Source organism: Anomaloglossus baeobatrachus, chromosome 3 (assembly GCF_048569485.1).
Source record: "Anomaloglossus baeobatrachus isolate aAnoBae1 chromosome 3, aAnoBae1.hap1, whole genome shotgun sequence".
NCBI lineage: Eukaryota > Metazoa > Chordata > Amphibia > Anura > Aromobatidae > Anomaloglossus > Anomaloglossus baeobatrachus.
The window spans coordinates 95,350,486-95,363,095 of NC_134355.1; the positions used below are offsets into that span (position 1 = coordinate 95,350,486).

Here is a 12,610-nt window from a genome sequence, read left to right on the forward strand (position 1 = left end):
TCAAGGGGTGTGACTGGCCTTGAAGGAGAGATTGTACCCCTGTCTGTAGTGACCGCTGCTTGATCAGCGGAAGCTTCACTATCGCTGAGAGGGTATGAAACTCCATGCCAAGGTATGTCAGCGATTGGGCCGGTGTCAGATTTGACTTTGGAAAATTGATGATCCACCCGAAACTCTGGAGAGTCTCCAGGGTAGCGTCGAGGCTGTGTTGGCATGCCTCTTGAGAGGGTGCCTTGATCAACAGATCGTCCAAGTACGGGATCACCGAGTGACCCTGAGAATGGAGGACCGCTACTACAGTAGCCATAACCTTGGTGAAAACCCGTGGGGCTGTTGCCAGGCCGAATGGCAGTGCCACGAACTGCAGGTGTTCGTTTCCTATGGCGAAGCTCAAGAAGCGCTGGTGCTCTGGGGCAATCGGAACGTGGAGATAAGCATCTTTGATATCGATCGATGCAAGGAAGTCTCCTTGGGACATTGAGGCGATGACGGAGCGAAGGGATTCCATCCGGAACCGCCTGGTCTTTACGTGTTTGTTGAGAAGTTTCAGGTCTAGGACAGGACGGAAAGACCCGTCCTTCTTTGGGACCACAAACAAGTTGGAGTAAAAACCGTGGCCCTGTTGATGAAGAGGAACAGGGACCACCACTCCTTCTGCCTTCAGAGTGCCCAGCGCCTGCAGAAGAGCCTCGGCTCTCTCGGGAGGCGGAGAAGACCTGAAGAATCGAGTCGGGGGACGAGAGATGAACTCTATCTTGTAACCGTGAGACAGAATGTCTCTCACCCAGCGGTCTTTTATTTGTGGCAGCCAGGCGTCGCAAAAGCGGGAGAGCCTGCCACCGACCGAGGATGCTACTAGAGGAGGTCGAAAGTCATGAGGAAGCCGCCTTGTTAGCGGTGCCTCCAATGTTCTTTTTAGGACGTGACTTAGACCGCCATGCATCAGAGTTCCTTTGTTCTTTCTGAGACCTTTTGGACGAGGAGAATTGGGACCTGCCCGCGCCCCGAAAGGACCGAAACCTCGCCTGCCCTCTCCTCTGTTGGGGAATGTTCTGTTTGGGCTGGGGTAAGGATGTATCCTTTCCCTTGGATTGTTTGATGATTTCATCCAGACGCTCGCCAAACAGCCTGTCGCCAGAAATTGGCAAACTGGTTAAGCGCTTTTTGGAAGCAGAACCTGCCTTCCATTCCCGTAGCCACAAGGCCCTGCGGAGTACCACCGAATTGGCGGTCGCCACCGCCGTACGGCTCACAGAGTCCAGGACAGCATTAATAGCGTAAGACGCAATTGCCGAGGTCTGGGTGGTAATGGATGCCACTTGTGGCGCGGCCGTGCAAGTGGCTGCTTCAATTTGCGCTTGACCTGCTGAGATAGCTTGCAGCGCCCATACGGCTGCGAATGCTGGGGCAAAAGAAGCTCCGATAGCTTCATAGATGGATTTCAACCAGAGCTCCATCTGCCTGTCAGTGGCATCTTTGAGCGAGGCCCCATCTTCCACTGCAAGTATGGATCTAGCCGCCAGTCTGGAGATTGGAGGATCCACTTTGGGACATTGAGTCCAACCTTTAACCACGTCCGGGGGGAAAGGATAACGTGTATCCTTAAGGCGCTTAGAAAAACGCTTATCTGGACCAGCATGGTGATTCTGGACTGCCTCTCTGAAATCAGAGTGGTCTAGAAACATACTCTGTGTCCGCTTGGGAAACCTGAAACGAAATTTCTCCTGCTGAGAAGCTGACTCCTCCGCCGGAGGGGCTGAGGGAGAAATATCCAGCAACTGATGGATGGACGCAATAAGATCGTTCACTATGGCGTCCCCGTCTGGAGTATTAAGATTGAGAGCGCTCTCAGGATCAGAATCCTGATCAGCTGTCTCCGCATCATCAACCAAAGATTCCCCCCGCTGAGACCCTAAACAATATGATGTCGAGGGAAATTCTAAGCGAGCCCGCTTAGTCAATCTGGGGCTGGGGTCTAAGTCAGAACCCTCAGACTGGGATGTAGGAGATACCCCGGGAGGACATTGTTGGTCCAACTGAGGGGGGCCCGGGAACAACGATTCAACAGGGTCCCGTTGCTGAGATACCGGCCTGGACTGCAAGGCTTCTAGTATCTTAGCCATAGTCTCAGAGAGTTTAGCAAACTCAGTCCCCGTCACCTGGACAGTGTCAACAGGTGTCTCCCCCTGGGCCCCTCTTAGCATAGGCTCCGGCTGAAGAAGTGGCACAGGGGTCGAACACTGCACACAATGAGGGTCAGTGGAACCTGCCGGTAGTGGGGTCTTACAAGCGGCGCAGGCAGCATAATAAGCCTGTGTTTTGGCACCCCTGCCTTTTGTGGGCGCCATGCTATAGTTTTCCTTGAGTTACACAAAAGGGTATATAGCCAGAATGCACTGTGCTCATACAGTGTAAAGTATATATGATACACAAATAATGTACCAATACACTACAGCACCATGGGGCTAGCACCAACAGGTGCTGCTTACCAGCCGCCTAAAGCGGTTGTGAGGCCACCAGAGACCGTGTCTGGGTCTCCCAGGACTTGTCCCTCTTCTGCAGCGTCGGTGGAGCTGACAGGAATGGCTGCGGCGTCCTGACGAGATGAGGGAGCTGTGGGCGTGGCCGAGAAAGAGCGCGAACTGGTGCTCACACCGTGCACAGTGAGGGGGGTGGAGTATGTAAATCATACTCCAGCCCTCAGAGCTGCTCGCTCCGTGCAGCGTCCCGCCCTTCCCCCTGCCTGTCAGGGCTGAGGGCGGGAGAAAAGTAAACTAGGCCGCAAGGAAGCCGGGGACTCTAGTAATAAACGCGGCCGCCGTAAAAGCGCGGCCGGCGTGAAAGTCCCCGGCGAACTACAAGTCCCAGCCGCGCCGCAGTGTCCCATGGCAGCGGCGGTTAGTGCGGTAGCCCTTACATATAAACACACTCAGCGACGCTGAGTGTGTAATGGCACATATAGACCCGGTCAGCGCCGCGGTCCCCGGTGCACTAGCACACCCAGCAAAGCTGAGGTGATGCCGTGCGCGGTCCCCACAGGGATACAGAGTACCTCCAAGATGCAGGGCCATGTCCCTGAACGATACTCGGCTCCTATCCATCAGGCTCCACAGGAGTTGTGGATGGAGCACGGTCTCAGTGCCTGGAGACCGGTAAGATCCCACTTCACCCAGAGCCCAGAGGGGGATGGGGAAGGAAAGCAGCATGTGGGCTCCAGCCTCCGTACCCGCAATGGATACCTCAACCTTAACAACACCGCCGACAAGAGTGGGGTGAGAAGGGAGCATGCTGGGGGCCCTATATGGGCCCACTTTTCTTCCATCCGACATAGTCAGCAGCTGCTGCTGACCAATCTGTGGAGCTGTGCTGTGTGTGTCTGACCTCCTTCGCACAAAGCAAAAAACTGAGGAGCCCGTGGGAGCACGGGGGGTGTAGAGCCAGAAGGGGAGGGGCCTAACACTTTTAAGTGTAGTACTTTGTGCGGCCTCCGGAGGCATAGCCTATACACCAATTGTCTGGGTCTCCCAATAGAGCGAAAGAAGGGAATTTTGTTTACTTACCGTAAATTCCTTTTCTTCTAGCTCCAATTGGGAGACCCAGACAGTGGGTGTATAGCTACTGCCTCTGGAGGCCGCACAAAGAACTACACTTAAAAGTGTAAGGCCCCTCCCCTTCTGGCTATACACCCTCCCGTAGGAGTACAGATTCCTCAGTTTTAGTACCAAAGCAAGAAGGAGGAAAGCCAATAACAGTTTCAAAAACAAATTCAATCCGATAACTAGATCGGAGAACTTAAGAAACAACGTGAACAACATGTGCACCCGAAAAAACGAAACCCTAAAAACAGATAGGGCGGGTGCTGGGTCTCCCAATTGGAGCTAGAAGAAAAGGAATTTACGGTAAGTAAACAAAATTCCCTTCTTCTTTTTCGCTCCTAATTGGGAGACCCAGACAGTGGGACGTCCAAAAGCAGTCCCTGGGTGGGTAAAAAGATACCACATGAACGGGCTGTCATACAGCCTCTTCCTACAGGTGGGCCACCGCCGCCTGAAGGACCTGTCTACCTAGGCTGGCGTCTGCCGAAGCGTAGGTATGCACTTGATAGTGTTTGGTAAACGTGTGCAGACTCGACCAGGTAGCCGCCTGGCACACTTGCTGAGCCGTAGCCTGATGCCTCAACGCCCAGGACGCACCAACGGCTCTGGTAAAATGGGCCTTCAGTCCAGATGGAATCTGAAGCCCAGCAGAACGGTATGTGTGAAGAATTGGTTCCTTGATCCACCGCGCCAGGGTGGATTTGGAAGCTTGCGATCCCTTATGCTGACCAGCGACTAGGACAAAGAGCGCATCCGAACGGCGTAGAGGCGCCGTGCGAGAAATGTAAATCCTGAGTGCTCTCACCAGGTCCAACAGATGTAAACCCTTTTCAAATTGGTGAACTGGATGCGGACACAAAGATGGCAAAGTGATATCCTGATTGAGATGAAAGGAAGAAACCACCTTGGGAGAAAACTCTGGAATTGGACGCAGTACTACCTTGTCTTGGTGAAATACCAGGAAGGGAGATTTGCAAGATAACGCCGCCAGCTCGGACACTCTTCGAAGAGACGTGACCGCTACAAGAAAAACTACCTTTTGTGAAAGCCGAGAAAGGGGAACCTCTTTCAAAGGCTCGAAAGGCGGCTTTTGAAGAGCAAGGAGAACCTTGTTCAGATCCCAGGGTTCCAATGGCCGTCTGTAAGGAGGAACGATATGACAAACTCCTTGGAGAAACGTGCGTACTTTAGAAAGCTGTGCCAAGCGCTTCTGAAAGAATACGGATAACGCGGAGACTTGACCCTTAAGCGAGCTAAGGGACAAACCTTTTTCCAACCCAGACTGCAGGAAGGAAAGAAAAATTGGCAATGCAAATGGCCAGGGAGAAAACCCTTGAGCCAAGCACCACGCTAAGAATATCTTCCACGTCCTGTGATAGATCTTAGCTGAGGATGGTTTTCTAGCCTGTCTCATTGTGGCAACAACTCCCTGAGATAAACCTGAGGCCGCTAGGATCCAGGACTCAATGGCCACACTGTCAGGTTCAGGGCCGCAGAATTCAGATGGAAAAACGGCCCTTGAGACAGCAGATCTGGACGGTCTGGTAGTGCCCACGGTTGGCCTACCGTGAGATGCCACAGATCCGGGTACCACGACCTTCTTGGCCAATTTGGAGCGACGAGTATGGCTCGCTGGCAGTCGGACTTGATTTTCCGGAGAACTCTGGGTAACAATGCTAGAGGTGGGAACACATAGGGGAGTCGGAATTGCGACCAATCCTGAACCAAGGCGTCTGCCGCCAGCGCTCGGTGATCGTGAGACCGTGCCATGAAAACTGGGACCTTGTTGTTGTGCCGTGACGCCATCAGATCGACGTCCGGCGACCCCCAGCGGCAACAGATCTGTTGAAACACGTCCGGGTGAAGGGACCATTCTCCTGCGTCCATGCCCTGGCGACTGAGAAAGTCTGCTTCCCAGTTTTCCACGCCTGGGATGTGAACTGCAGATATGGTGGACGCTCTGCTTTCCACCCACGTCAAAATCCGCTGGACTTCTTGAAAAGCTTGGCGACTGCGTGTTCCCCCTTGGTGGTTGATGTACGCCACCGCCGTGGAATTGTCCGACTGAATCCGAATCTGCTTGCCTTCCAGCCATTGTTGGAAGGCTCGCAGGGCAAGATAGATTGCTCTGATTTCCAGAACATTGATCTGCAAGGTGGACTCTTCCTGAGTCCACGTCCCCTGAGCCCTGTGGTGGAGAAACACCGCTCCCCACCCTGATAGGCTCGCATCTGTCGTGACCACTGCCCAGGACGGGGGAAGGAACGACTTTCCCTGTGACAATGAGTTGGGGAGAAGCCACCAACGTAGAGAGTCCTTGGCAGTCTGAGAGAGGGAGACAGTCCTGTCGAGGGACGTCGATTTCCCATCCCATTGGCGCAGAATGTCCCATTGGAGAGGGCGCAGATGAAACTGCGCGAACGGGACTGCCTCCATTGCTGCTACCATCTTTCCTAGGAAATGCATGAGGCGCCTCAGTGAGTGCGACTGGCTCTGAAGGAGAGATTGCACTCCAGTCCGTAGCGAGCACTGCTTGTCCAGTGGAAGCCTCACTATCGCTGATAGAGTAAGAAACTCCATGCCAAGATAAGTCAGAGATTGGGTCGGGGTTAGATGAGACTTTGGAAAGTTGATAATCCACCCGAAAGTCTGGAGAGTGTCTAGCGCCACCTTCAGACTGTGTTGGCATGCTTCTTGAGAGGATGCCTTTATAAGCAGGTCGTCTAGGTACGGGATGACCGAGTGACCCTGCGAGTGCAGAACAGCTACTACTGCTGCCATGACTTTGGTGAAGACCCGGGGGGCTGTTGCCAGACCGAAGGGTAACGCTACGAACTGTAGGTGTTCGTCGTGTATGACGAAACGTAGGAAACGCTGATGCTCTGGTGCAATCGGCACGTGGAGATACGCATCTTTGATGTCTATTGATGCTAGAAAATCTCCCTGAGACATTGAGGCTATGACGGAGCGTAGGGATTCCATCCGGAACCTCCTGACTTTTACGTGTCTGTTGAGCAACTTCAGATCCAGGACGGGACGATACGATCCGTCCTTTTTTGGGACCACAAACAGATTGGAGTAAAAACCGTGACCCTGTTCCTGAAGAGGGACGGAGGTCACCACTCCTTCCGCCTTTAGAGCGGCCACCGCCTGCAACAGAGCATCGGCTCGGTCTGGTGGTGGAGAAGTTCTGAAGAAACGAGTTGGCGGACGAGAACCGAACTCTATCCTGTACCCGTGAGATAGAATATCTCTCACCCAACGGTCTTTGACATTTGCTAGCCAAATGTCGCCAAAGTGGGACAGCCTCCCACCGACCGCGGGTGTGGGCATCGGAGACCGCAAGTCAGGAGGACGTCGTTTTGGCAACGGTTCCTCCGGCTGGTCTTTTTGGGCGTGACTGAGACCTCCAAGAATTTGAACGTCTCTGGTCCTTTTGAGTCTTTTTTGACGAGGCGAATTGGGACCTGCCCTGTCCTCGAAAGGACCGATAACCAGACTGACCCCTCCTCTGTTGGGGCTTGTTTTGTCTGTGTTGCGGTAAGGAAGAGTCCTTACCCTTGGAGTGTTTGATGATTTCATCCAAACGCTCTCCAAACAATCGGTCACGAGAAAAAGGCAAATTGGTTAAGCACTTCTTGGAATGAGAATCTGCTTTCCAATGTCTCAACCACAGAGCCCTACGCAAAACAACTGAGTTGGCTGACGCCACTGCCGTGCGGCTTGTAGCGTCAAGAACAGCATTAATCGCGTACGACGCGAATGCCGCCATTTGCGAGGTCAATGGTGCTACCTGCGGGGCAAATGCACGTGTGACTGAGTCGACTCGCGCAAGCCCGGCCGTGATAGCTTGGAGTGCCCATACGGCCGCAAAAGAAGGCGCTAATGACGCTCCAATCGCTTCATAGATGGATTTCAGCCAGAGCTCCATCTGCCTGTCAGTGGCATCTTTAAGTGCCGCTCCATCTTCAACAGCAACCAAGGATCTGGCTGCAAGCCTGGAAATTGGAGGATCCACTTTTGGACACTGGGTCCAACCCTTGACCACTTCAGAGGGAAAAGGGTAGCGTGTATCTTTAAGTCGTTTAGGAAAACGCCTTTCAGGATAAGCGTGGGGTTTCTGGATTGCGTCTCTGAAGTCAGCGTGGTCCAGAAAAGTGCTTAATGTACGCTTAGGGTATCTGAAATGGATTCTCTCGTGCTGCGAAGCTGACTCCTCTACAGGAGGAGCTGGTGGGGAAATATTCAACATCTTATTGATGTTAAATATAAGATCATTAACTATTGCGTCACCATCTGGTGTATCTAGATTGAGAGCGGTCCCAGGATCAGAATCCTGATCAGTTAAGTCCGCCTCATCACCCATAGATTCATCCCGCTGGGATCCAGACCATTGAGATGAATGTGAGGGCCCGTCATAACGAGCCCGCTTAGGCTGCCCGGGGCCATCGTCCGAGTCAGAGTCTTCACCCTGAGGTGTAGATGCCCGTCCCGGAGCTAGGAGCTGAGGGGGACCAGGGGGCAATACATGCACAGTGTCCGTGGTCTGAAGTACAGGCCTAGCTCGCAATGTGTCAAGAATTTGTGACATAGTGAGAGACATTCTGTCAGCAAAAGCTGCAAACTCAGTTCCTGTCACCTGGACAGCATTCACAGGTGGTACACCCTGGGACACGTCCAGCAGAGGTCCCGACTGTGCAAGCGCCGCAGGGGCCGAGCACTGCACACAATGGGGGTCCGTGGAGCCTGCCGGTAGAAAAGTCCCACATGCGGTGCAGGAAGCATACAATGTCTGTGCCTTGGCACCCTTGCGTTTTACGGGCGACATGCTGCTGGCTCTCTGCATGTGAGAGAGTCTATAGCCAAAGGGCGACCAGCGCTATGCAGTACAAAGTATTTGTAGAAACAAAATACTAAGAATACTACGAGCACAAGAGGGGGTGAGCCCTGAGGGCTGCTTACCGCCCGCTGAACAGCGGGTAAGAGGCTGCAGAATGCCTTGTCTGGGTCTCCCCGGCTCCCCTCTGCAGCTCAGCGTGTCAGCAAGAATGGCTGCCGGCTTCTGTGGAGAGGGGCGGTCCGTGGGAGTTCCCAAACAAAAGTGCGGGAACAGTGTCCCCTCTGTGCTGACTGTGAGGGCTGGAGTATGTAAAAACGACTCCAGCCCTCAGCGCTGATGCACTGGCCAGCGTCCCGCCCCTCTCCTGACTGGCAGGTCTGTGGGCGGGAACGAACGAAAGCAGGCCGCAAAAGCCGGGGACTCGAGTTATCAGCGCGGCCGCCGTAAAAGCGCGGGCCGCGCTGAAGTCCCCGGTGCACCGCAAGTGCCAGCCGCGCCGCTGTTCGAGCGGCCGGCGCGACCGAGTTCTAGACGTGGGCAGCGTCCCGCCCCTCTCCTGACTGGCAGGTCTGGGGGCGGGAACGAAGGGAAGCAGGCCGCAAAAGCCGGGGACTGTAGTTATCAGCGCGGCCGCCGTAAAAGCGCAGGCCGCGCTGAAGTCCCCGGCGCACTACAAGTGCCAGCCGCGCCGCAGTCCCAGCGGCCGGCGCAGCCTATTCCCATAAATGTGCCTGCTTCAGCAAAGCTGAATGAGGCCATGGCACAGGCGCCGCAGCGCTGATGTCCCCCGGCGCACTACAACACCCAGCATGCTGCGGTGTGAGCGCCAGATACACGGGGACACAGAGTACCTTGAGGAAGCAGGGCCATGTCCCTGATGTACTCCGCTCCATCCAGCATCTTCTCCAGGGGCTGTAGATGGAGCACGGTCTCTGTGCCTGGAGACCGGTAAATCCCACTTCACCCAGAGCCCTGTAAAAAGGGATGGGGAAGGAATCAGCATGTGGGCTCCTGCCGCCGTACCCGCAATGGGTACCTCAACCTTACAAACACCTCCGACATAAGTGGGGTGAGAAGGGAGCATGCTGGGAGTCTGTATAGACCCTCTTTTCTTCCATCCGACATAGTCAGCAGCTGCTGCTGACTAAAAACAATGGAGCTATGCGTGCGTGTCTGACCTCCTTGCGCACAAAGCTAAAACTGAGGAATCTGTACTCCTACGGGAGGGTGTATAGCCAGAAGGGGAGGGGCCTTACACTTTTAAGTGTAGTTCTTTGTGCGGCCTCCAGAGGCAGTAGCTATACACCCACTGTCTGGGTCTCCCAATTAGGAGCGAAAAAGAAAAGAAATTCTCGTTAACTGGGTTACTCGTTAAGCGAGGTTCCACTGTAATAACATTGTATTTTGTATTTAATTTGTATTGTTGAAAAATCAAACTGTGTTGAAATCTATTGAGAATAGTTCAATGTACAATATACAGTCACTCATTTTTGTGCCTGCCTTCAGAGAACTGTCTGTAGCCATTATTAACTCAGTTTTTGGCTTGTGAATGTAATATAAGTTACCATGGAATGACCTCAATCGAGTTTTGGATTTGCATAGATAATAAGAATTGTGGACGCTCTTGTTAAGTAACACTAATAAAAATAATAATAATTCTATAATAATAATAGAATTTGTAGCAATTCAATGAATAATAGTTACTGCAGTATATTTCCGCGAGGTCTGACTCACTTGATAGACAGGCACCAGGGTTTCTGTTCCAGTTTCCACTTTGGCCTCTTCCGTTGCCTCTTTGCTTCCAGGGGCGGCCCCTCCATCCTCCTGAATAATGATTTCCTCCACCACCTCTCCATCCACCTCTCCAACTCTGACTCATTCCATAACGTTTATTGGACTCTCACTAAAGCAATGCTGACGTAGAAACAGAAGAAGATAAAGTTCTCCATTATAAGAGACAGTGGAAAAGAAATACTGCATTAAAGAACATCCAGTCAATTCCAAAGTGAAAATGACTTTTGCCAGCGTTTCCCGGTCTGATTATAGCCCCGGGCCATGGGTGTCCTGCCACAACAGCCTGAGATATGTCTGTACAGCTGCTAAGCAATCAAGAAATAACGTCTGGAACTCCATTCTGAGTCTAAACTGGGTGCAAAAACCTAAAAAATCTACACTATATGGAGATAAGGTATGCACACCAGTGACTATGTAAGGGGAAAAGCAGAAACTGCTGTGTGAATACTGACATGAAAAATCCAATAGCTATATGTAAGAATGAAAATGTGAAAAATGGAATCTGCATTACTGCCATGAACATATGAATCAAGAGAAATTTAGCTACTGAATTGATCAATGCAATAGAGCCCCAACACTACGCCAAAGTATTTCTCTACGTTGGGGTCCCCAGCTTGTGTGTGTCCTCTCATGCAGTTAAAAAAACTTACCGTGTATGGGAAGCTGAGACCCAGGCTATATATGCGTATAATGTGGACTGGCAATAGGTATGGTGGGGCCGGGTTCACAAACGAAAGACTACAAATCAACAGTCCACATTATACGCATATATATCCTTCAGATGCGCTCTGTGCATGCTCAGAAGACTCCTGCACAGCTGCACAGAGCGCATCTGAAGCAGAGAAGCGAGCACCCGGATGACGGCTGCGGTTATGGTAAGTGCGCACGTACAGGATCTGAATACGCTGATGGTGACGTCACACATGTAAATCCATGGTATCACGCCCACAGGGCGATGCGACGCCCATGGGGCTAGAGACCTGCTCATTTACATAGGGCAGTGATGGCGAACATATGGCACGCGTGCCACCAGGGGCACGCAGAGCCCATTCTGCTGGCACGCGTGCTGTCGCCTGATCCTGCCGCTTTGATCTGCTAGTGCAGTCCCGCCGGGAGATCAAAACTGTGTTGGAGCGGAGGAGACATTTCTCCTCGCTCTGACACTCCTCCTCCCCCAGGCTGCAGATGTGTTGCCTAGGAGACGGAGGAGCGTCAGTGAGCGGCGCCGGTGTAATGACGTCTTCTGGCCGCATGGGAACTGAGGACCCAGCGGCGCGCAGCGGGGGAGCGGATGCAGGAAGGTACAGTTAGGTCCAGAAATATTTGGACAGTGACACAAGTTTTGTTATTTTAGCTGTTTACAAAAACATGTTCAGAAATACAATTATATATATATAATATGGGCTGAAAGTGCACACTCCCAACTGCAATATGAGAGTTTTCACATCCAAATCGGAGAAAGGGTTTAGGAATCATAGCTCTGTAATGCATAGCCTCCTCTTTTTAAAGGGACCAAAAGTAATTGGACAAGGGACTCTAAGGGCTGCAATTAACTCTGAAGGCGTCTCCCTCGTTAACCTGTAATCAATGAAGTAGTTAAAAGGTCTGGGGTTGATTACAGGTGTGTGGTTTTGTATTTGGAAGCTGTTGCTGTGACCAGACAACATGCGGTCTAAGGAACTCTCAATTGAGGTGAAGCAGAACATCCTGAGGCTGAAAAAAAAGAAAAAATCCATCAGAGAGATAGCAGACATGCTTGGAGTAGCAAAATCAACAGTTGGGTACATTCTGAGAAAAAAGGAATTGACTGGTGAGCTTGGGAACTCAAAAAGGCCTGGGCGTCCACGGATGACAACAGTGGTGGATGATCGCCGCATACTTTCTTTGGTGAAGAAGAACCCGTTCACAACATCAACTGAAGTCCAGAACACTCTCAGTGAAGTAGGTGTATCTGTCTCTAAGTCAACAGTAAAGAGAAGACTCCATGAAAGTAAATACAAAGGGTTCACATCTAGATGCAAACCATTCATCAAATCCAAAAATAGACAGGCCAGAGTTAAATTTGCTGAAAAACACCTCATGAAGCCAGCTCAGTTCTGGAAAAGTATTCTATGGACAGATGAGGCAAAGATCAACCTGTACCAGAATGATGGGAAGAAAAAAGTTTGGAGAAGAAAGGGAACGGCACATGATCCAAGGCACACCACATCCTCTGTAAAACATGGTGGAGGCAACGTGATGGCATGGGCATGCATGGCTTTCAATGGCACTGGGTCACTTGTGTTTATTGATGACATAACAGCGGACAAGAGTAACCGGATGAATTCTGAAGTGTACCGGGATATACTTTCAGCCCAGATTCAGCCAAATGCCGCAAAGT

At 52.0% G+C, this 12,610-nt stretch overlaps 1 protein-coding gene across 1 annotated transcript in view; it reads right to left on the bottom strand.

The window, feature by feature from the left end:
* The window catches only part of MCM8 (minichromosome maintenance 8 homologous recombination repair factor), a 183,726-nt gene that overhangs the window by 162,410 nt on the left and 8,706 nt on the right, over window positions 1-12,610 (bottom strand). Inside the window, 1 exon segment of the mRNA XM_075339312.1 lies at window positions 10,171-10,350. Coding sequence (XP_075195427.1) covers window positions 10,171-10,315 — 145 coding nt within the window. The 5' untranslated portion in view covers window positions 10,316-10,350.